This window comes from Nycticebus coucang, chromosome 14 (assembly GCF_027406575.1).
Source record: "Nycticebus coucang isolate mNycCou1 chromosome 14, mNycCou1.pri, whole genome shotgun sequence".
Lineage (NCBI taxonomy): Eukaryota > Metazoa > Chordata > Mammalia > Primates > Lorisidae > Nycticebus > Nycticebus coucang.
The window spans coordinates 20,798,864-20,819,775 of record NC_069793.1 but is presented as its reverse complement, the minus strand read 5'-3'; the positions used below and the strand labels follow the sequence as shown (position 1 = coordinate 20,819,775).

The window sequence follows — 20,912 nt, the reverse complement described above, 5'->3', positions numbered from 1 at the left end:
AGGAGACACATCTCCTTGTTTTGCATTTGTCTGGGAGCCCAGCACTCTGTAAGCCCAGCCCATTAGATGTAATCTGCAGCGAATGTGGTACATAATAAATACAGGTAGCCCGTTTATGAGCTACCATATTTATTATGCCCTTTAATTGCTAAATAGCTAGAGCCCAGCTGAAGCTGGATCCTACCCTGGAGAGAAGCTCTGTCTGGGTGAGCAGAGGACAGGGATGGCAGGGCATTACTTCCCCCTGGACTGCCCAGCCCTTCACAGCTATGGCTGCTTTACCCTACAAAGATTTGTTCATCCAAGTCAGACCTGACAGAAGAAAGGGGCAGACCATCAAATTCCTGCTTCATCATTTTACAGATGAAGATGCTGAGATTTGAGAGAGCAAGTGATTTGCCCAAGGTCACACAGCAGTGACTTACAGAGCAGCAGCCTGGGGCTCCAGACTCCCAGGCCAGTGCTTCTCGCACCTGACTTGCTGCAGCTGCTCCTGGGCCAGGTGGAGCACAGGATGTGGAGTTGGCTGAGTGGCCATCGATTCCTAGTCTGTGCATACAAGCTCCATGATGATGTTGAGCAGGTTGGTTGACCTCTTCTAGCCTCAGCGTTCTCTTCCATAAAATGGGTGCAGTGCCTCCGGCCTCATGGGCTTATTAAAAGATTAAGGGCAGTGACTTTCATGGAGCTGGTGTGTGGCTGGCCAAGAGTTACTACTTAGTAAATGTTCCATCCTGTCCCTTTCCCCCTTTCCAAAGATCATGCATGGACTCTGCAGATGTGTGGAGTTGGCGTCAGCCAAAGGGAGGGAGGGTTAGCATGGAAAGACCCTGATCTAATGGGCAATAGCAAGCCTATGAGTAACTAAGGCAGAATTAGGTATGGTGACAGTAAGAGCTGTCCACTCTGTGCCAAGTGCTGTGGGGAACCCTTTACCTAGGACCTCTCATTTAACTCACAACACACCACAGTGTAGGCCATAAATGCCCGTTTCTACAGATGATAAAACTGAGGCTCCAAAAGGTTAAGTCATTTGCTCAAAGGCATAAAAAAAGATAAATAAGGTGAAGTGCTGGGATCGAAGACCAGGTATGTCTGACTTCAGAGCCTGTGCTCAGAACCACTATGGTTAGATTATAGGCCTGCTATAATGCTGCTTCTAGAAGGTCAAGGTTGAGAAGAGGTTTCCAGGCCTTAAGAAGCTCTGGAGGGAAGAGCAAATACATGGGGCATCAGGAAGACCTGATGGGATCACCCTGTCCCTGCAGAGGCACAGCAAAGAGAGGAGAGGGATCACACAAGTTAAGAGCCCCTCTGATCCACATCCTTGTACCGCCATTTTCTGCCTATGAGGGGTGAGGAGGAAACAGGTTACCTAAATCATTCAAAGCCCTTAGTCTGGCACCAACTTAACTAAAACTCCCTGTGTTAAGGGGTTTTGTTCAGTCCAAATGGTGTGCCATCCATGCTGTGTCCCTGGAGGGCACAGCCCCAATTCTGCTTCCCTGGGATTGACAGAAACGCGGGCTGACAACATAGTGGTACACATTGTGGTGGGGGTAGTGGTAGAGGTCAGCAGAAGTCATGGGAGCATCAGGGAAGACACTGGGCTTGGCTTGATGGGGCAGAAGAGACAGGAGGGTGGAATCAAGGAAGGCTTCCTGGAGGAGGTGATGCATGTGCCAAATCATGTGTGTTGAATAGAAAGTAAGAGGGAAGGGAGTAGATGGAAGGGCAATCTGAGAAGGGATTGGCATGAGCAGTGAGCCTCCAGAATACCTCTGGGGACTCTCCTTTGATGTTGGTGATGGGAAAGTCAGAGCCAGGAGTAGCAAGAGGTGACCAGGGAGAGGAGTCTTCGAGGACCTAAGATCCACACTTTGAGTTGGTCTGGTCTCTGGTAGAGAGGTTGGGTTTTCAGGAAGGAAGTGATGTAGTTAGACGTGCTTTGTGGGAAGGTCCTTCTGTAAGCAGGCAAGAACTGGGGCTGGAGGTAAGGAGGCCGATCTCAGGCCAGAGGCTGTGGTCATGTCCCAGTGAGAGAGGAGGACGCCCTGAGCGGGGCTGGAGGGTGCTTCAGGGAGCCCTGTAATGGAAAGTATGGCATTATCGGATTCTACTTGTGACGACAAATGACATTTCACGAATTCAGGCCAGGACTTCCTGAAGTAAAGACAAATCCTCCCCCACTGTACACACACCCCATCACTTTTCTTCCCAGCTGGACTGCCTGGCTTCAAATCACTTCACTACTCAGCTATGACCTCAGACAAGTTACCTAGCCTCTATCTGCCTGAATTTTCACCTCTGGAAAATAGGGATAATAATATCTCATAGGTTATTGTCAGTAATGTAAAGTGCTGAGAACTGAGCCTGCCACATACCCAATGCTCAATAGATAGCATTATTTGTAGGGGTAGAGACTTGAGTCGGTGACCCCAGGGCAACCCTGCATTCCCCTTCTCCATCCGCCCAATTTAAGAGGAACCCTTGGTGTTCTGTTGGAAGGACAGAGGCTTAGAGCCTGAAATGCCTAGTTCAGGTTCACCCTGTGGTTTTCTCTTTGAATGGCCTCAGGTTCATCCCTGGGGACATGGTGCCTCAATTTCCCCTTCCCAATAAGCAAGCTGTCACAGTTGGGCTCTGAGTATCCTCCCTTCCCACCTTTGATGCGCAGTGGCCCTTCCTCTGTGTCCGCTGCCCAGCTCCATCTCTTTTAAGGTGCCTAAGTACCCATAGACCAGCAAGGAGGAAACCCCTCCTGCCCAGGGCCAGCACCCCAGTCAGAAGCTGATGTGCCTGTCGGACCTTCCTCATGGGCTCCCAGCACCTGCATCATGTTGTGGCTACTACGTGGCCAAGGTCAGCAGATGCCCAGGATACTGGCAGAAACCACACAAGGAAGGAATGAGAGGCACCATGTTTTCCGTGCCCCACTCCCAGAAGCTGGCTCTGTGTTTTTCTCTCTGTGGATTTATTAGTTTTCTCTCTTTCTTTTTGGTGGCGGCTGTTGTTTCTTTTTCCTCTCTCTCCGTGGATTCAGATGCACTTTTAGAACACTTTAGCTCAAGCCAAAATGCAGCTTAGGGGTGGAGGAGGGTCTTGTCCTCACCAATTGGGGAGGGCCGGAGGGGTGGATTGGGCTGGGTTGGTAGGAGGTGGCACTGCTCTGCCCTCCCTGTTCCTTCTGATATGAGGATGCTGGCCTTGCTTGGGGGAGGGGGAGGTGTTGGACTAAGGTTTGGGGCAGGGAGGGGCCAGATTTGCCCTGGCCGACCATGTGCCAGGAACTGTACGTAGGCTTTGACACTGCCTTCTACAAGCTGTGTGGCCTTAGGCAAATCCCTGAGCCCCTCTGACATTTCCTACACCTTGCTGGGCTGATGTAAGGATTGGTGGTAATCAGAGCACATGCCTCATTGGTTGACATGAGATTAAGTGAGATACTCTGTACAAAACACCTGCCACAGTACCTGGCTGCCCACATAGTGGCTGCTGTTATTTATTTTATTTTATTTTTGACAAATAATTGAATATGTTTGTGGTATATTCAGTGTGATGTCTTGATATACAGTACAATAGTAATAAGCCTCACAACCACCCTTTGAGTAAGACTTACCAACCTCATTTTATGGATGAAGAAAACTGAGCCCAGCCATGTCCTGTAGGAGGAAGGGGAAGCTGTAGAAAGTGATCAAACACCATCCCCCCACCCCAGGTCCACACCCCAGACCTCTTTGTACCAATCCCTATCATTGAGGTACAAGCCACCTACTGGGGGCGCCGGAGGAGGAGCTCAGGCCTGCCTGGCTTGAGTCTGGCCCTGCCTCTTATGAGCTGTGGGACACTGGACGTGATATTTACATTCTGAGCCTCAGTTTCCTCACCTGTTGCATGGATCTCTAATCCCTGCCCCAAGTATCTCCCAGGGCTATTACGAAGAAATTATGAAAATTAAATTCAATATTCAATCCCTGAATATTGAATTGAAACGTGTCTGGTGTACTTTGAGGTCTGACTCCCAGTAGCAGATGCTGTCAGCTTCCCCCCTTGGGGATGGGGAAGGGCTGCATCTCATTGGTTTCAAGCCTCAGTGCCTGGCATACAGTAGCTGCTCAATAAGTGTTAGCTGAACAGAATTTTGTTCAGTAACTCACTGCTGTAGGTGTACTTTTACCATGGGGACTGGGAAGTTTCCCCCAGAAGGTGGGATAGTGGAGGTGAAGGATGGAGGTAGTCAGGGCCTGGAGAGGTTGGCCGTGAGGAGGTTGGCATCAGGAGCAGGGCTTGGACCCCCAGGTAGGTCCCTGTACTGCCCCTCCTCACTGGCACCAAGGAACAGCCCCAGTCTGCCCTGTGGCTAGAGGGCAGGTAGAATGGTGGGAAGTTTAGCAGGCCTGGTCCTGGCTCTGGGAACTTGTCAAATTCCTCCAAGCTCTGAGCCTTAGTTTTCTCCTCTACCAAATGGAAGGCTCACACCTGCGCTAAAGTAATACTTTGAAATAGCACCGCTGGGCGCTCACTACAGGCCGGGTATTGTGCTGAGCATGTTACTGAGTTATTTCAGTTAATCTTTTAAACACTGCTAAGAGAAAGGTTCTGTTTTGAATGTCCATTTTTAAGCAAAAGAGAGCAAGACACAGAGAGGTGGAGTAATTTGCCCAAGGTCACACAGCCAATGAATGGTAAAGCCAGGGTTCAAGCTCAGGCAGGCAGGCTCCAGCTGTCAGTCCCAGCTCCAGCCCCACAAGGCAAACCCCTGCCCCCATGAGAGGATTAGTATCTGCCTCACTTTTCCTCCACCAGCTGCGAGGATGGGACTGGTTCACTGAGCTCCCTGTGCGGAGGGGCCGGGGTCTTCCTGGGTGGGATTCCCCGGTGGGAGGCCTGAGGTGTGTTGTCTTTCATAGGTAGAGCACCATGGAAGGCGACTGTCTGAGCTGCATGAAGTATCTGATGTTTGTTTTTAATTTCTTCATATTTGTAAGTATTCCTGGGTCTTCCCAGGGTCTGCTGGGGATGGGGGCAGAACTGGCTTCTGTCACACTCAGCCAGGTCCTAGGAGGGCACAGAGACCAGGACCAGAGGCAGGTGAACCTGCCAGCCAGGCGTTCACATAGGGGAGGCCCGCAGCAGTACCCACCTGCGCTGAAGAGCCCACCTTCGTAGGAGACAAGTTTTACACAGACACTGGATGGGCTCCACTGGCCAGGGTGGGGGAAGGTCAGGCCCAGCTCGTCCTGGGATTTGACACCCCGTGAGGAGTGGGGGAGGAGGGAGTGTGGGTGATCAGAGGGCAACAAGAGGGCCCCCTCCCCAGCCTCATCCCCCCAGAGCAGCCTATAGGCCTCAGAGGTGGCAGGGCAGGGCCAGTGTAGCCCCCTGATATAATTAGAAACTCCTCTGGGACGGGAAGACCTGCATCCAATTCCCAGCTCTGCATCTCACCAGCTGTGTGATCTGAAACACCTTGCACCTCTGGGAACCTCGGTATCTTCATCTCTTAATGACCTACCTCAACAGGTGTTTTGGAAATTAAGCGAGATTAGCTTCCAAAGTTCCTGGGATGTGGTTGGCACTTCTCCACCCAATCTATCAATCATGTATCCTCAGGTGGCTACCCCACTGGCTGGCAGCCACCAAAGGCTTTGCTCAGGTCCCTGGCATCTCCCAGGAGCTGAGCCACAATCCAAGCTTCCTGGCCCCCCTCCTCCATGCTTTCCTGACCCAGCCTCAACCCTTGATCTCAGTGCAGCCAAGACCTGGGCAAATAAACCTCCACTCCTGTCCTTCAGGTCAGGACTGCTGTGGAAGAGGAGACCCCTTTTTGGCCCAGATTGACTATGTCTGTCTCTCCCTCTCTCCACATCTGTTTTTTATCGATTTCAGCCACTCCCTTGGATTTCCTTCCCTGCTTCATAATCCTGAAGAGCCAAGAGCTCTGCAAACTTGAACTCTAGGCCAAGGGCCACCACTTTCCACCCTGGGTGACCCCCAACAAGCTCATTCCTGCTCTAGCCTCAGCATCCCTGCCTAAAATGGGGCTGGGCCCTCCTTGAAGCAGGGCATAGCATACAATTGTAAACTCCCCAAACCCCAACAGCAATAAGGAGGCACAGATTTTCCTGGAGGTTTTGTGGGAGACCAAGGAGAAAGACACTACCAGACAGATGACAAAAATGGAGACTCTGCCCTTGGCTGTCCTGTTAGGGCTTCCCTTCCCTCTCTTGCTGGGTCCCTAAGGCCTCTCGACTTCCCCCCTGTCCTAGCCCTGAGGGTACCTACAAATGTCTTTGTCCAAAGCCGCCTCTCAGTTTGCAGGGCAGCTCAGCCAAGCCAAAGCTCAGCAGTTTCCCCATTGCCCGGCTGTCCCTCCTCACACAGGCTTCCAGGCTTCCCGCCTCACACAAGAGATTGCTGGCACTTCACAGCACTCAGATCCACGGTGCCAAACTTTGGTTCTCCTCACAACAAGATGACCAGGTCTGCTTCCAATACCTCTCTGTACCCGAGGAAAATGGAGCAGATATTTATGGAAATTTGCTAAATGCTTTCACATCCATTCTGTCCTTTCTTCCTTGGCGCTGTCTTGGGAGGTGAGAAATTGAGTCTCCTTTTAACATGAAGAAGCTAAAAGGCTCAGAGAGGTTACGCTACTTATCCAAGTTTGCATAGCTCATAAGTGGCACAGCCCTTTCTCTGGACGAAGCTCCCCATCTCCAGAGATAAGTAAGGCGAGGAGAGAGATGGGCCATCCTGACAAAGGCGTGGATAAGAAGGCTTTGAGCCGCAGATTTCAGATCAGGAAACTCACTCTCAGGACAGAACTCACTGAGAGCTCCTATTGAGAACAATGATAAGTGACTTTTGTCCATGTTTTTCCCATCTCTTAGCACAGATGGGCATGTTCATGGATCTTTGTTGACTGTCATTGGGGCTGGAGCCAGGAAGGCCTGGGATGTAGCCCTGACTCTGCCGCACCCTTGCTGTGTGACCTTCAGCATGTCATTGGCTCCCTTTGGGCCTCAGTGTACAACTAGAAGGGTGGACTAGATGACTTCCTAATCCTATAGTTCTGACATTTAAGGAGCACATAAAAGTGGCAAGTAAACTCAACATGGCATGGCCCTTAGCCAGAGATGGGGCCTGAGTCACAAATTTAGAGGATGCATGCTGCACATAAGATCAAGGAAACAGGGAAGTTGAGAGCCATTTGAGGCGTGGCTGGAACCTATGGCTCACATTGCAAATGGAATTTTTTCCCAGCCTCTCTCCCTGGGACCCTGCTCAGGGGAATGGTGGGTGTAAGCAATGTCTAACCTTCCTGTCTGTTTCTCCTCTCTGCCCCCTTGACTGGCTGGGAGCAGCTGGGTGGGGCCTGCCTGCTGAGCATTGGCATCTGGGTCATGGTGGACCCCACCGGCTTCCGGGAGATTGTGGCTGCAAACCCGCTGCTCCTCACTGGCGCCTACATCCTCCTGGCCATGGGGGGCCTGCTGTTTCTTCTTGGCTTCCTGGGCTGCTGTGGGGCTGTCCGTGAAAACAAGTGTCTGCTGCTGTTCGTGAGTAGCCCAACCCCCACCCCACCCATGGGTGCTCTGGGGGGAGGAGGGAAGGCTGCTGACTCCCAGACCCTGGCTGGCTTCCATTCAGACAAGTCTGAATGGAGATTGCCAATGCCAGGAGCCACCATCAAGGTCACTGCATCCAGCCCACTCACTGGTTCTAAAATGTTCCAAGATGTTCCAAGACTTACCCAAAGACCCACAGGGAGCTGGTGCAGGGGGGATGAGAAAGACATTAGGCCAGGGCCCCTATACCACCACAGGCTTCCTGCTCACCCTGGCACCTTCCTCCCTCCCACTAGAGTTTTCTACCTTCCCATGTCCAGCGAGGACCCTTGACTTAAGGCACACCTGGTCTGTGACCACACTCCAGGGAACTCAGAATGAGGGCTTAAGCCAAGAAGACTGTCCTCTAGGGATGAGACAGTCCCTAGCCTTTTCACTTGGCTATTTGCACTGGGCCTATGTCTGAAGTTTGGACAAGCTGCCCCAGTGGAGGGGCCCTTGGCCTCCAGGTCTGAGCTACTAGCCTTCTCTGAGGCAAGATCAACTGAGAACACTGACATTAATCATGCCCTGTACTTGCTTTTAAAAACTCTAATATACTATAACTCGTTAGTAAAATAGCCAAGATAGCTCTTGGATGAATGGTTTCCCTTTGGGATATCCAATTCTAAAACAGAGATGATTTGATCTCAGAAGGTTTCTTATTTACTAACGAAACAGTCCCTGCACCCCCATTATGGGGGACACAGTTAATTACGTGCTAATGACTGGTGAGGGCCAGGTGTGTCCTTTCCCTCCCTGTGGACAGGCACATGGGAGGCAGCTGAGCCTCTGAGGATGAGTGGAGCCGCAGCAGGCCTAGGTTTGAGTGTGCTCCCTGTCCTTCCCCGGCAGCGTGGCTCCGGGCCAGTTTCTCTGCCACCCCAAGCTTTGGTGTCTTCGCTTGTCGATTAGAGGGAGTCAAGATAGGCCGTGAGCATTCTAGTGCTCAGGTCTTCTCCATTCCCATGGGCTGTGGTGTTTCAGGCCTTTGCCTACTTACCCATCCTTGGTGGGTGGTCTGCTCTCCCAGTAGAGGTCCTGTGGGACCCCAGGACTTGAAGAACTTCTGGGCTGAGCCCAGTCCTACTATAGGGTAAGTTAAAAACAGCCCTGCCTAGAGAAGTACATGCCCGGCTGAGCTGAGTCAACTTGCAGATGCCCCAACCCCCCACCCCGTGAGTTGGGGAGAGGGAGTTAAGAGACAGAGAGACCCAGGCTGATCAGGCAGAGGGGTTACTTGGGAGGCTTCTGGAGGGTCCCATGGATAAGCCAGCACCCAATAGCACTGGGACAGAGATGTGGCACCCTCCTCTGCCCCCAGATGACAGCACAGCATACAGCCCCCATTCATGTCACAGTGAGATCTCCACATCCAGAGAGGAGGTGAGGTCAGCTGAGCCTGGAGCTGAGAAGTGAGTGACAGGGAGCCTGGGATGCACTGCAGACTGTTCACATGGAGAGAAACAGAGACAAACTGTGAGCGCCCCCGGGTGCGGGTGCAGTGCCTGGGAAAGTCTTCACTGAGGAGCCTGAGGGGGCGTTAAAGGGAGCTGGGAGATGGGTCCCAGGACCCGCCAGCCTCCCTCTCCCCCCTCACTTCGGCCCCAGGGGCTCATTCATTGTTAATGGGCTGGGCTGAAGCCAAGACAGGAAGCCAGCCTGGTGCTCTTGGAGGGGCAGGCTGGGGCCCGCTGGCCTCTCAAGTCTACTCCAGCTAAGTGGCTCCCTGGAACACAAGCCTGAGCCCCGGGGATGGAGATTCACCAAAGTCCAATCCGAGAGAGCTAAGTCCTGGCTGCCAGGCTGGGTCTTTTCCCCTGAGCCTGACTGCAGCCCTCCCCACCCACCGCCTTCCTTCTGCTTCTGTCCCACTCTGCTTTGCCCGTCTGTATGTCACACCCATTCTTTTCTCGCACTGCCTCTGTCTCTGCCTCTCTTGATCTTTTCTTCCAATTCCCAAACTCTCCCCGCCCCTCTGTCTACTCCCCGACTGCCCTCCCCTCTTCTCCCCTACACTTCCTCTCTCTCCAAGGCCCAGCACATACAAGCCTCAGGTCACAGTGCGAGCCCAAGGCAGGGACACTTGGATCCAAGTCTCCTGTCTCCCAGACCAAGGCTGATCCAGGGGCCCCTAACCTAGAACAGACTTAGCCCAAAATTCACCTAAATTATGGTCAAAGCACTACGTGAGAGAGAGCCTGCGTATGTGTGTGTATTGCATGCATTGTGGGTACGTGTCTGTGTGTGTCCAAGTATGTGGTGGCCCATGTATTGTGTGTGTGTTGTGTTACATTGTGTATGTATATGCATGCACCTGTTGTGTGCACATGCGTGTGTGTGTGTTGTATACATGAAGGGTTTGGGGAGTGTGCTTCTGGGGAAAGACACCACAGCTCCTAGCAGGTTTTCAAAACGGTTCATGACCTAAGAAATAAGAAGAACCATTCCTTTCTTCTCACCTGAACCTGGCTATGTGGAGGTTCTAGTTGAAGTGGGCCCAGAGTCTCACACTTGGCAGCCTCTGGGATCCTTCTAGAAGCCTTTGACTGCCTCCCCAGCCTACTAGAAGAGAAAAAAGGCTTGTTTTAAGAGGGGCCGAGAAAGCAAATTTAGCCACCCTAGGAAGCCAGGCTGACAGGCCCATGGAGAAAGGAGGCCTGGAGCGAGGGCTATCTGGGTGTCCCTGTGCCTTTCCTCTGAGGACACAGTCCAGGAACAATTCCAGGGCCCTGGAACAATTAATCTGATGACCACCCGAGAACTAATTTATCTAAACGTCCATTTCCCAACACGCCTATTAACCGACATTAGGGTGTTCACATACATGGAACAGTTACACCTGTTATTGCAGACTGGTGACATCCCTTTTCCTATTTGCTTACCTTTGAGCATTTCAAGGATTTCTTTTGTCAACTGACTTAAAGATTGTGATTTTTAAATATATTTTATAACAAAGCCATGCTAAACTGGAAAAGAGAACGGTAAAAAAGAGATAAGTGAGCTGAATTGTACACTCAGTATGTAAATTTGGTAAATATTTATTAGAAATGAGAACAGAAAGCAGACATTGAGCACAAACAGATGGCTTAGAAAAGCCTGGAAATGCTCACAAGTAGGCAAAATAGCAGTTTCCGCCCTTTGCTAATTTTTCCATCCTAAGCAAAGTGTTGTAAATTAGAGGCTCAGCAATCACTGACAGATGTGTCCTTAGGCAAATGGGAAGCAAACCCTGGGAAAAGCTCCGATGAGGGGAAGCCCCAGGGGGCAGCACAACAAGCCCCCCCCCCCCGTGGGTGGGTCCAGGGGACTCCCCCATATAGCCAGTGGTAAACCTTGTTAGCTAGAAAAGGGGTGTTGGCGGAAGTAATGTTGTTACTCATGTAGTGGGCCCCGCACATTCCTTCACTTTCTGAGTTACCAGGCTTATTGTTTCATTTCATCTCCTGATGCTTTAACTCAGTGTAAACTCTATGAAGATGAGGACTGTGTCTCCCCATTGTGTATTTGATTGTCAATACCTACCACAGCGCCTGGCACAGAGGAGACACTCAATAAACAGCCCTGGAAGAAAGGAACAGAGAGGAGGTATCAGAGGTGTGGGTAAGAGTGTGGGCTCTAGAGTAGAAAAGCTTGGGTTCCAACCTTTGCTCTGCCATTCCTGGCTGTGTGACCTGAGTCTGGTTACTTAACCTCTCTGAACCCCCGTTTCCTCATAGGAAAATGTTGCTAATAGTATCTCCTTCCCAACATAGTGTTGTGTTCATGATCCAGCCAGAAAATAAGGGTCTTTCTTGCTTGGCTCTGTCCTGGCATGCATAAACACCTGACCAGTGGAAAACTAGAGGAACTGGTGTTGAACCACAGAGAGTTCGCAGGCCATGGGAAAGTTGTAAGATCTGAAGGCCGTAATGGCTTCCAGCATAACACAGTGTTAAAAGGCCATATTCTGGCATCAGGGTTCCCATTTTTAAGCCCCTGGTTTACAAGATGAAGGGAACAGGAGGAGAGTCAGGGGAAGGGACCAAACGCAGGAGAGGAGGCCAGTCCAGGGATTGAAAGGACTTTATTAGAAGAGAGAAAAAGCAGAGTGGAGTCTGACCAGGAGTCAGCTCAGCTTTCACACAGTTTCAAGAGGCTATTATAACCCCTTATTAAGAGGGTTGGACGTGGGAGGGGGTTGCTAGGGGGAGTATTTCTCTTCTACAGAGTTACTGATTATTGCACTAAGGGCAAATAGTTACTTCCTCAATTTTGCCACCATGCTGGGGTAGAAAGTTACTGTTCTATTGTTTCCCAGGAACACTGGCTTTGAAATATTCCCAGAAGGGATGGGGAGGGGGTTGCTGTGATCACGCAGTTTAGTTTCCGGCTTGCTTTCTCTCATCCGTTCTTTCCCAAAATGGCTGTGCTCTTGTCAGGGTCATGAGGACGTATTTCCCACACCACCTACCAGCTGGGTCAACCTGGGCCAGGTACTGCTCCTCCCAGAGTCACAGTCCCCTTCTGTAAGAGGCAGGCTGCTGAGAGTGGGTGATGAAATGAGCCTTGCAAGGTCCAGAGCACCCACGTCATAGGTGCCTGGCAAACGGTAGCTATTGCTGTTTTTCCCAAGAACACCTACACTGACTTTTGTCTGCATGAAGGCCACACTTCCTCTTGGCTCTATGTCATGCCAGTCTGATGCGAAGCACTTCACTTGCACTGTCTCACAGAAGCCTCTCGAGGTCATCCTGGATGGCGCACACATGCCCCAGAGTGACGGGCACACAGAGTGCACGGGGCTTGTGATCTGCCTCATTCATAGTTTATGACTGTCCAGGCTGAGGCTGGCAGGCACGCCAGCTCCAGTGTATGGCCGGGGATGGAAACCATTTCCCAGGCTACTCTTTGCCAGCCTGAGCACCTGCCAGCGGTTACAGCAAGAGGGCAGAGGGCAGGGAGGGGCTCCTTGTAGACGCCACATGTGGTGGAACCAGATGACCATCCATTATTGACCAAATGGAAGTGCCAGGACCCCTGCCAGGGGCCTCTGTCTCTGTCACAGGAGAGGAGAGACTACAAAGGTGGGAAACACATCACTCGGGGGCCACTCTGCCTAGGAGTCAACCAGCCTCATGGAAGTGAGGATTGTTCGGGTGACAGATTGGACAGTAAGAGTATCAACTGGGGACAGCCTGTCCAGGGTACAAGAGCCCTTCTGTCACTCTCCTGTCTGGGTGAGGAACTCCTTCTCTGAACTCGGCCCAAGGTTACTTCCCCTGCAGAAAGTCTAGGAGCTTCTGGCCTGGGATGTGACCCCTCTTCCTGTGCGTGGACCCCAGCAGGCTGCCCCCTGACCTGTCAGGACAGACCTCCATGCTCAGAAGAGTTTCCAACAGGCGAGGCCCCAAGCTTCACTCTCCGTCAGAGACCAGCAGAAGCAGGACACTGGGCGCAGGAGGGAAGGGTTTGCTGCGAACCCCCCACTGCACACCTGGAACTGTCATTTCCTTTTCTTGGTTTCACTTTCCTCAAATGCCGAAAAGTGGAACTGAGCAGAAAAGGAACCTTGGGAATAGCAGTGGTGCTGATGCCCAGTAGTCCTCTGTGAGACCACAAGCCTGGGTTGGAGCTGCTGGACCCCGGTGAGACCCTCGGGGAGCCGCACGTGCCTGCAGAGCACCCAACGGACATAGCAGAGCTTGACGACGGCCAGTGAGCCAACTTAGGGGTGAGGGAGAGCAAACCCCCATCCAGGGCTGGCTGCCCTGTTCAAGCAGGGATTCTCCTTGGGTTTGGACATTTAAGACAATAAAACCCGTTTGACAGATCTTAGAGCTATTTCATGTCCATGTCCATGTCCTGGGTGGGTATTCTCTAAATCCTGAGCACTCTCTAAAGAAGTCCACAGCCTACGCAGTCTGGATACACTTCCGGACCTCTACAGAGCAGCTGCTGGCGAAGCTGAAAAGTCAGGGAAGGAAAATGACTGGGAGCTCCCTGCGTGGGGATAAAGTGACAAAAAACTTTCCTGTGACCAGAAGAGACACATTCCAGGAGAGAGACTTGCAAAAGCATTGTCATCAGCCCCCAGTGCATCTGTAAGGAAGCCAGCGCTGAATGTGTCAGTGAGAGCGGGGCTCAGAGGGTTCGTAAGGGGCCTGCACTGGGCTGGGGTTCCTGTGCCCTCCGCACTGCAGTCCCCCCAGCACCAAGCTTGTCTGCAACATAGGAAACACTTTCATATCCATTATGTCATTATTCTCCATGGGTGGCTGCATCCCATTTTACTGGTGAGGAAACTGAGGCTTGAGGGCTTTGAGGGCTTTGTCATCAGCCCCCAGTGCATCTGTAAGGAAGCCAGTGCTGAATGTGTCAGTGAGAGCGGGGCTCAGAGGTGTCCGCATGTTTGTCCCACATCACACAAGGCCAGGCGGGACCTGAGGTGTCCGCATGTGAAGGCCAGCACCCTTTGCCTCCTTGTAGCCGGCACATGTTGCGCAGGTGGGTGGTTCTGAGGACGAGACCCCAGGGAGCAGATCAGGACAGCCGCCCAGGAGCCTGGGAGGGCGGTTAAGAACGAGTCTCTGTGCATGCACCAGGTAGTAAGTCCTTTCCCAGTGTAAGGCAGTAACAGACTTTGTAAATGCCAAGGGCACCGGCAATGCCGAGTAACGAAGGCAGGGCCACTACCGTTTGTTGTTTCTTCTGCCAACAGCCCTTGGCCCAAGACTGCTCATGATGACTGTGCCTGAGACATAGCAGGTGGCAAGGTCTCCGTGGCAAGGCCTTCACTCACGGGTTCATTCATTCAGCTAATGTCACACATCAACAGCACACTGCCTCAGGCATCAGGGAAGGCTGCGAGCTGAGTTACAGGCCCTGAGTTAGTGCCTACTCAGGGGGGTCCCTCTGTTGGGCACTGTGATGTGGGGAGCCGAGGGGAGGGGGGCTTCTCTCTAGGAGAGGGCTGGAAAAATGAGGAGTTGGTGTGCCCAGAAGGGAGGCGCCTTCCTGGTGGAGGCAGCACAGACCGTGAGGGCCCCCAAACAAGAAGCATCGTGGTTCATTTGCGGAACATCAGGAATTAAGTAAGTAGAGGGGAGGGGGCTGGGTCAGAAAGACATCAGACCCCTGGCCCCTGGGTTTTAGGACTTGGGCAGTCACACTACCTTCTTTCCAATCTTATTCCTTTATTTCTGCTAAAGATCAGTGTGGCCTCACCACTTCCTATGGGAACCAGAGACAGTGGGGCAGAGAGAGGTGGCCCTGGCTAGTGAGGTGAGGAAAGCCAGCTGGGATCCATCCCCAGGAGCTCAGGATTCCACAGCTTGTACAAGCCACCTGAGGGGGCCCCAGCAGCCACTGCGTAGGGCTGGTTGTTAAGGCTGCACATGGTCTAAGGGCTGCGATTGGCAGGGAAGGTGTATTTATTTGTTTACTTTTTTCTTATTTTTATTACAAACTGTTGACTCCAAGGATGGATCATTCATGTTATGAAAAATGTCTGACTTATGGCAGTAGAGCGTCTTCATCTTACAAAATCAGTTTACTGTTACTACGTCAACTGGGTGACAGATGGGAGCGGGTGGCTGCCCCATCCCCTTGCAGCCAGTCTTCGCGCTCAGGCACCTGCCCCTCTCTCCGCAGTTCTTCCTGTTCATCCTGATCATCTTCCTGGCGGAGCTCTCGGCAGCCATCCTGGCCTTCATTTTCAGGGAAAATGTAAGTACTGGGCCCGGGCTCTCTTACCTACTGTGGCTGACATGAGGTTAGTGGCCATTCAGAGCCAGTGCCATGGCCCGCACACCCAGATGGGTCTCAAGAGTCGGTAGCCTCTCATCCATCCCAGCCAGGCCCCATGGGCCACAGAGTGACCCCAGGGAGCTTCTTCCTACAGAGGCTTTTCCAGAAAGTCACAGAGTCAGGAGGAGCTTCAAGGGTCTCTGCTCTCAAAGCATCAGTGTAACCCCTACCTGATTCTGGAATACCCTCTTCCCCACCTTGCCCAGTGGCAGCCTAGCCGATGGTCAGGATAGCCAGAGTGGCTGTCCCGAGCCCAAGCGTGTCTACGGTGTAGAAAGGGGCACAGAGTGCTCTCAGAGGAGGCCCTACCTCGTGTCTTCTCTGGACAACTCGGCCCCACAGGCTACCTAATTCTAGAGGATTCAACTACCCGGGGCACCGGCTCCCTCCTCTGAATTGACAAGCGCCCAGGACCACAGCCAAGGGGGGCCAGAAACAAAACAGGATAGGGGAGGAGGGGCACAAAGCAGGAGATACAGTGGTTTCCGGGATTGGGGAGGTGAGTGGTTGGCCAGAGGGGAAGAGGAGGCAACAGCAGCTTGTGTATAGAGGATGGCGCCCAGATGGCCTCCCTCTGCTGGGCAGCACCCAGGGTCTTTCCCATTGTAGTGGGAAGGAGGGTCTTTAGATCTCAAGAGAATATTTTGGGAGTAAGAGTGACTTACAAGGACATCTCTGGAAACTGGGTGTGCAGACTCCCTCCCCCACACCATAGCTTCTTCAGGACCTGTAACCTGAGGGTCTCTGGCTGGCTCTGTCTGGGGAGCAGCTTGGAGGAAAGGGTAGGGAGGAGGAAGGTAATCTCTCCTTTTGGGTAGTGCTGCCATAGGCTGAGCAAGGGTCTCAGCTGTCCTGGCCTAGGGTTTGCTAAGGGAAGTGTCTGTGTGTGCAGACTGGCTTTCCATGCTGGGTAGGGGGCCTGCCCCAAGCTGGTGGCTTAGGAGAATCCCAGGGGGCCTGACAGCAAGACACAGATAGAGGCCCTAGCTCTCATGCCCCCCCCCAAACACATGGCAGGAGAGGCAAGTGAGGGGCCAAACTGCCACGTCTCACCCCACTCTCTTTTGCTGCCCCCAGCTCACCCGAGAATTCTTCACCAAAGAGCTCACCAAGCACTACCAGGGCAATAATGATACGGACGTCTTCTCTGCCACCTGGAACTCGGTCATGATCACAGTGAGTAATGCCCCACCACCACCAAATATGCTATGAGTATTCAGAACCACGATGCCCATGTGCCAAATGTGAATAACCAATCAGGGCACTCTCCCCAGCCCCAGCCCTGGCCTCAGAATCAGCAACCATGCAGCATTCTAGGCAGTTGGTCACAGTCCAAACTCGGGGTACAACCTGTCTGCTACCCATGTCTCGGGTCATCGTCATTAATGATAATAACTATAGCAACTATTTATTGAGTGCTTACTAAGGGCCCAGTGAGGTAGCAGTTGGTCTACCACCCCCATTTTACAGATGAGGACACTGAAGGCCCCGAGAAACTAGTGACTCTCCCATGGGTCCACAGAAGTCCAGGTGGAACCAACCCATACAGAGTCTTCTGACTTCATTGCAGACACATCCTCTGCCCTCTGTGTCCAGCTCCTGCCCACCACACCCTTCTCTTTGTTCTCCTAGTTTGGTTGCTGTGGGGTCAATGGGCCTGAAGACTTTAAGTTTGCATCAGTCTTTCGACTCTTGACGCTGAACAGCGAGGAGGTGCCCGAGGCCTGCTGCCGGAGAGAGCCACAGAGCCGGGACGGGGTCCTGCTGAGCAGGGAGGAGTGCCTCCTGGGAAGGAGCCTGTTCCTGAACAAGCAGGTACTAGGCCAGCCAAGGAAACTTGTCCACTGGGACCTGGGTGGCCAGAGCTGGGTAGGAGATGATACCAGCCCAGAGGGTCTGAGGCCACTCCAGGAATCCCAGGGAAATGTTGGCCATGATATGAGATTTCTGTACCTGGATGGGGCTGATAGAGGCTCCTGAGATCCAACCAAAGTAAGGAAGGATGAGGGTGAGAGGTGGTCCCTGTTGGAGGAGGCATTTGGGCTAAAGTTAAGGGGTGAGTAGGAGTATTCCAGTGTGTCCTGAGCTGCTGCTGCTGCTGCAGGTCTGCCAAGGAGGGACGGAAGCAGAATTACATTGTAGGGGGGAGAGACCTCTTTAGCCATGCACTGTCTTTTGGAGGTAGCTCACATTTGCCATGTGGGCACAACCTCTGGCCCTAAGGGAGCAAGATCTTCCTGATGTGACCCTTCAAGATCAGAGAAGTTCCTAGACTTCTCTGCCGCTCTGTCACCCAAGGACTTGACCTCAGCTAGGAGGAAAGGTTTCCCTTGCTACCTGTGGCCCCTGTAGGGGAAACAAGGGCCCAGCTTTGACTACCCCATACAATGCCCTTGTACTTGGTCCACCTCCCTCCCACTGACCAGCCCTCCCTCCCCCCAGTGAGGCAGGAAAGGAGGGAGGGGAAGGGCTAGGGTGACCCGAGCCCCTAACCCAGTGGTCTCAACCTTCCTAAAATGCTGCAACCCTTTAATGCAGTTCTTGTGGGTCACAACCCACAGGTTGAGAACCGCTGCCCTAACCCAAGACCCTCACCTGATTAGGCCTTTAATGAGGATCTCATGGGAGAGTTCCAGATGCAAGAGAGACAAGGAGACAAGGCCCCTGCTCCTGCAGAGTTCATAGTCTAGTTAGAGGAAGGAGATGAACAAGCAGCAAATAAAAAGTAATAATTTCACATGGTAACAATTGCTAGGAAGAAAATAAAACCAGATGGTAGACTGGAAGGGGCCTATGGGTGGAGGGTGGGGGGTGCAAGATAGGCTTCTCAGAGTCCCAGAGGAGTGACAGTAGGCAGAGGCCCTACTCCTGGTGCCCTGATAGGGCCCTTTCCAGCCCTCTCTGTTCTACCAACTCAGCACCTCCAGCCCCTGCACCAGCCCATGGCACATCAAAGGATTCATAAGGCCCCAAGGGCCACATTCCCTCTGCCCCAGCCCTGCCATCCTGCTTTGGGAGAGAGAGACACAAAGAGAGAATCAAGCCCCCTGGGATCAGGCCACTGTGGGCTTAGGGCCACCCCAGGGGCTAGGTCACAGAGACCTGCTATGGGGAGCTGCTCGGGATACAGGGCAGGGGTTCAAGCTTTGATAACAGGCAGGGCAGAACTGGTTCCTGCTGGGTCACCCTTGCTGAGACACTCTCTGGACCTGGGATTCCTTATACCATGGCACAGACTGCTGGACTGTCTTCCACTCTATAGTCACCCCTTCCTCATCAGGTGAAGGCTGCATTTCCCAGCCTCCCTTGCAGCTAAGCCAGGTAACCAAGTTCTCCACAATGGGAGCTAAGCAGAAGTGACACATGCAACCCAAGTCATATCCTTAAGAGAAAGTGCTGTGTCCACCTGGCCTCTGGTCCAGTCTGGCTGGACTGCAGCTGTGGTTTACGGTGACAAGCCATCTGGGTCCTTGCAAAGGAGAGCAGCACCTGTGATGGCAGAGAATCCAGAGAGATGGAGCCTGGGCTGCTGACAGCTCCATGGAGCAGGGTGGTCACCACAGCTTAGAATTTGATGTGAAAGACAAATGAATTCCTAACTTGTTGAAGGATCTGTCATTTGGAATGATCATTGCCCATAGGAAAACCTACATCCTTCTAATGCCTTTCAGGGAGGCTTCCCTTGGGCCCTGTTCTTTCAGGGTGTTATCAAATATGCTTCCCATGTCTAGATTCATCCTTCAGTAGGCTGCCTCCTTCTGTCTCTTGGGTGTGGCTTCCAGATCAGAGCTCCGCAGAGAGGTCCCTGCACAGCCACATTAGTTCTTTCCGATGACTCTGTTCCTCATGAAGGCTGTCCAAGATTGACTTTTGGGATTTCTATTGTGCGAGACTCACATCCCTTCTGAGATCTTCCCTTTTAAAAGCCTCTGCTATGGGACTGTCTCTGTTTGTTTTTTCTCCAAAGCCCACTTCCCTGAAGCCCAGGATGCATTTCTGACTTTTTCTCCAGGCCCATAGGGTGGGTACTGGAGGAGCCAAGCTCTACCTTGGGGCTTGCGGGGGGTGCCTACAGGGACAAGTGGCATGGGCACGTTGGCACTTGGCTGCTCTGTAGGGTTAGCAGTGGGTCTAGATGGACAGGGGCTCTCTACACTGGTCCCAATAAGAAAGGATGAAGGAGTAGACCAAGGTGATGGTGGTGGGGACAGGGAGTGGTAAGTGGATCTGAGAAAGGTTCAGAAAGTAAAATCTACCAGTCTTGGTGGTGGCTCAGCTCTGAAGGAGGGTGGAGGTGCTGAGGTCGACCCAATAGTTTTGGGTTTGGGGGAAGCCCTAGGATTTGGTTTGGGACACATTGAGTATGAGATACCTTTGGAGCAGAGGGCCATTAGGTAGCTGAGTATGTGGAGTGGAGCTCGGCCAGGAGGGGTCCACACTAGAGATACCCATGTGGGAGAAGTTGCATGTCCCTTGTCAGACTAGGGGGTGGCTGTGGACAGGAGCAGGGGGTGTGGGTGTGGCCTCCCCACAGAGACGGAGGATGGCACTGGCAATAACTGGTGTGGTCAGGGCATCAGCAGCCTAGTGGCAGGGGGGGAGAGAGGGTCCCCATTCTATATGTCACTGGTGGGGCTAGGGGAGGAGGTGATATCCAGGAATGCCGAAGGCAGTGCTAGGCTCTCCGCCCGGGACCTGGCCCTCATGAGGGAGAAATGAACCTTCCCGAAGCCAGGCTCCCGTTCCCTTTGGAACAGGAAAGAGTTTGGAATCCTCCTCTGTAAATTCTTCCCTTCCTCCTATTGTGCGACCTTGAGCAAGTCACCCACCCGCTCTCTTCCTCCCTTTCCTCGTTGGTAAAATGCAGGTAAACCCCTCCTCCCCAAAGGGCTGTAACAAGGATTAAATGAGAAAGAGCCCACAGGGCCCTGGCAAAGTTCCTGAAAGAGTGGACACTCATCAAGTGTGGGTGGCATTGGCTCGTCCATTCTCCAACCCCTGCCCCAGGGGATCTCAGGACCAGCAAAACCCCCATCAGCCAATCTTGTGTGCTCACTTCAATCCAAGGAACTGAAGGGTCTTTCGGTGCCAAAGTCTGACTGGGAGCTGAGCAGGTGGGGCCTCAGGTGCCACACGGCAGGGCTCTGGGAACGCCAGCCCTCTGTTGGACCAGGTCCCGAGCGTCTTGCCAGTTGCCCCAGGTGAGGCATGTCCGAGTGAATTTCATGCTCAGGAAGGGATTTGCTACTTCTCCCATCCCCTTGAGCTGCGTGTGTACATGCACATTGTCTCATCTTGCAGCGACACTCCAGCACGTGGGGAAACCCACACACCTGATCTGTGCTCACTTTCTACCACTCGGGATGTGCTTAGAGAGAGAGGATATCCTAACAGGGCTGGAGAGCTTGCTCCATGCCAGCACTGTTCAAGTGCTTTATTGGCATATCTCATCTTATCCTCCCCCCATAGATAGTCTAAATAGCCCCATTTTATAGATGGGACAACTGGGGCATA

At 52.7% G+C, this 20,912-nt stretch overlaps 1 protein-coding gene across 10 annotated transcripts in view; it reads left to right on the top strand.

The window, feature by feature from the left end:
• TSPAN18 (tetraspanin 18) overlaps window positions 1-20,912 on the top strand; it is a 199,108-nt gene that overhangs the window by 170,651 nt on the left and 7,545 nt on the right. For 9 of the 10 annotated variants that reach the window (XM_053560379.1, XM_053560382.1, XM_053560375.1 and 6 more), the window contains 5 exons: window positions 4,911-4,983; window positions 7,368-7,562; window positions 15,243-15,317; window positions 16,476-16,574; window positions 17,031-17,213. In XM_053560379.1, coding sequence (XP_053416354.1) covers window positions 4,921-4,983; window positions 7,368-7,562; window positions 15,243-15,317; window positions 16,476-16,574; window positions 17,031-17,213 — 615 coding nt within the window. In that variant the 5' untranslated portion in view covers window positions 4,911-4,920. Of the gene's footprint in view, window positions 1-363; window positions 584-4,910; window positions 4,984-7,367; window positions 7,563-15,242; window positions 15,318-16,475; window positions 16,575-17,030; window positions 17,214-20,912 lie in introns of all 10 variants that reach the window. The other variant, XM_053560383.1, reaches the window with a different exon arrangement.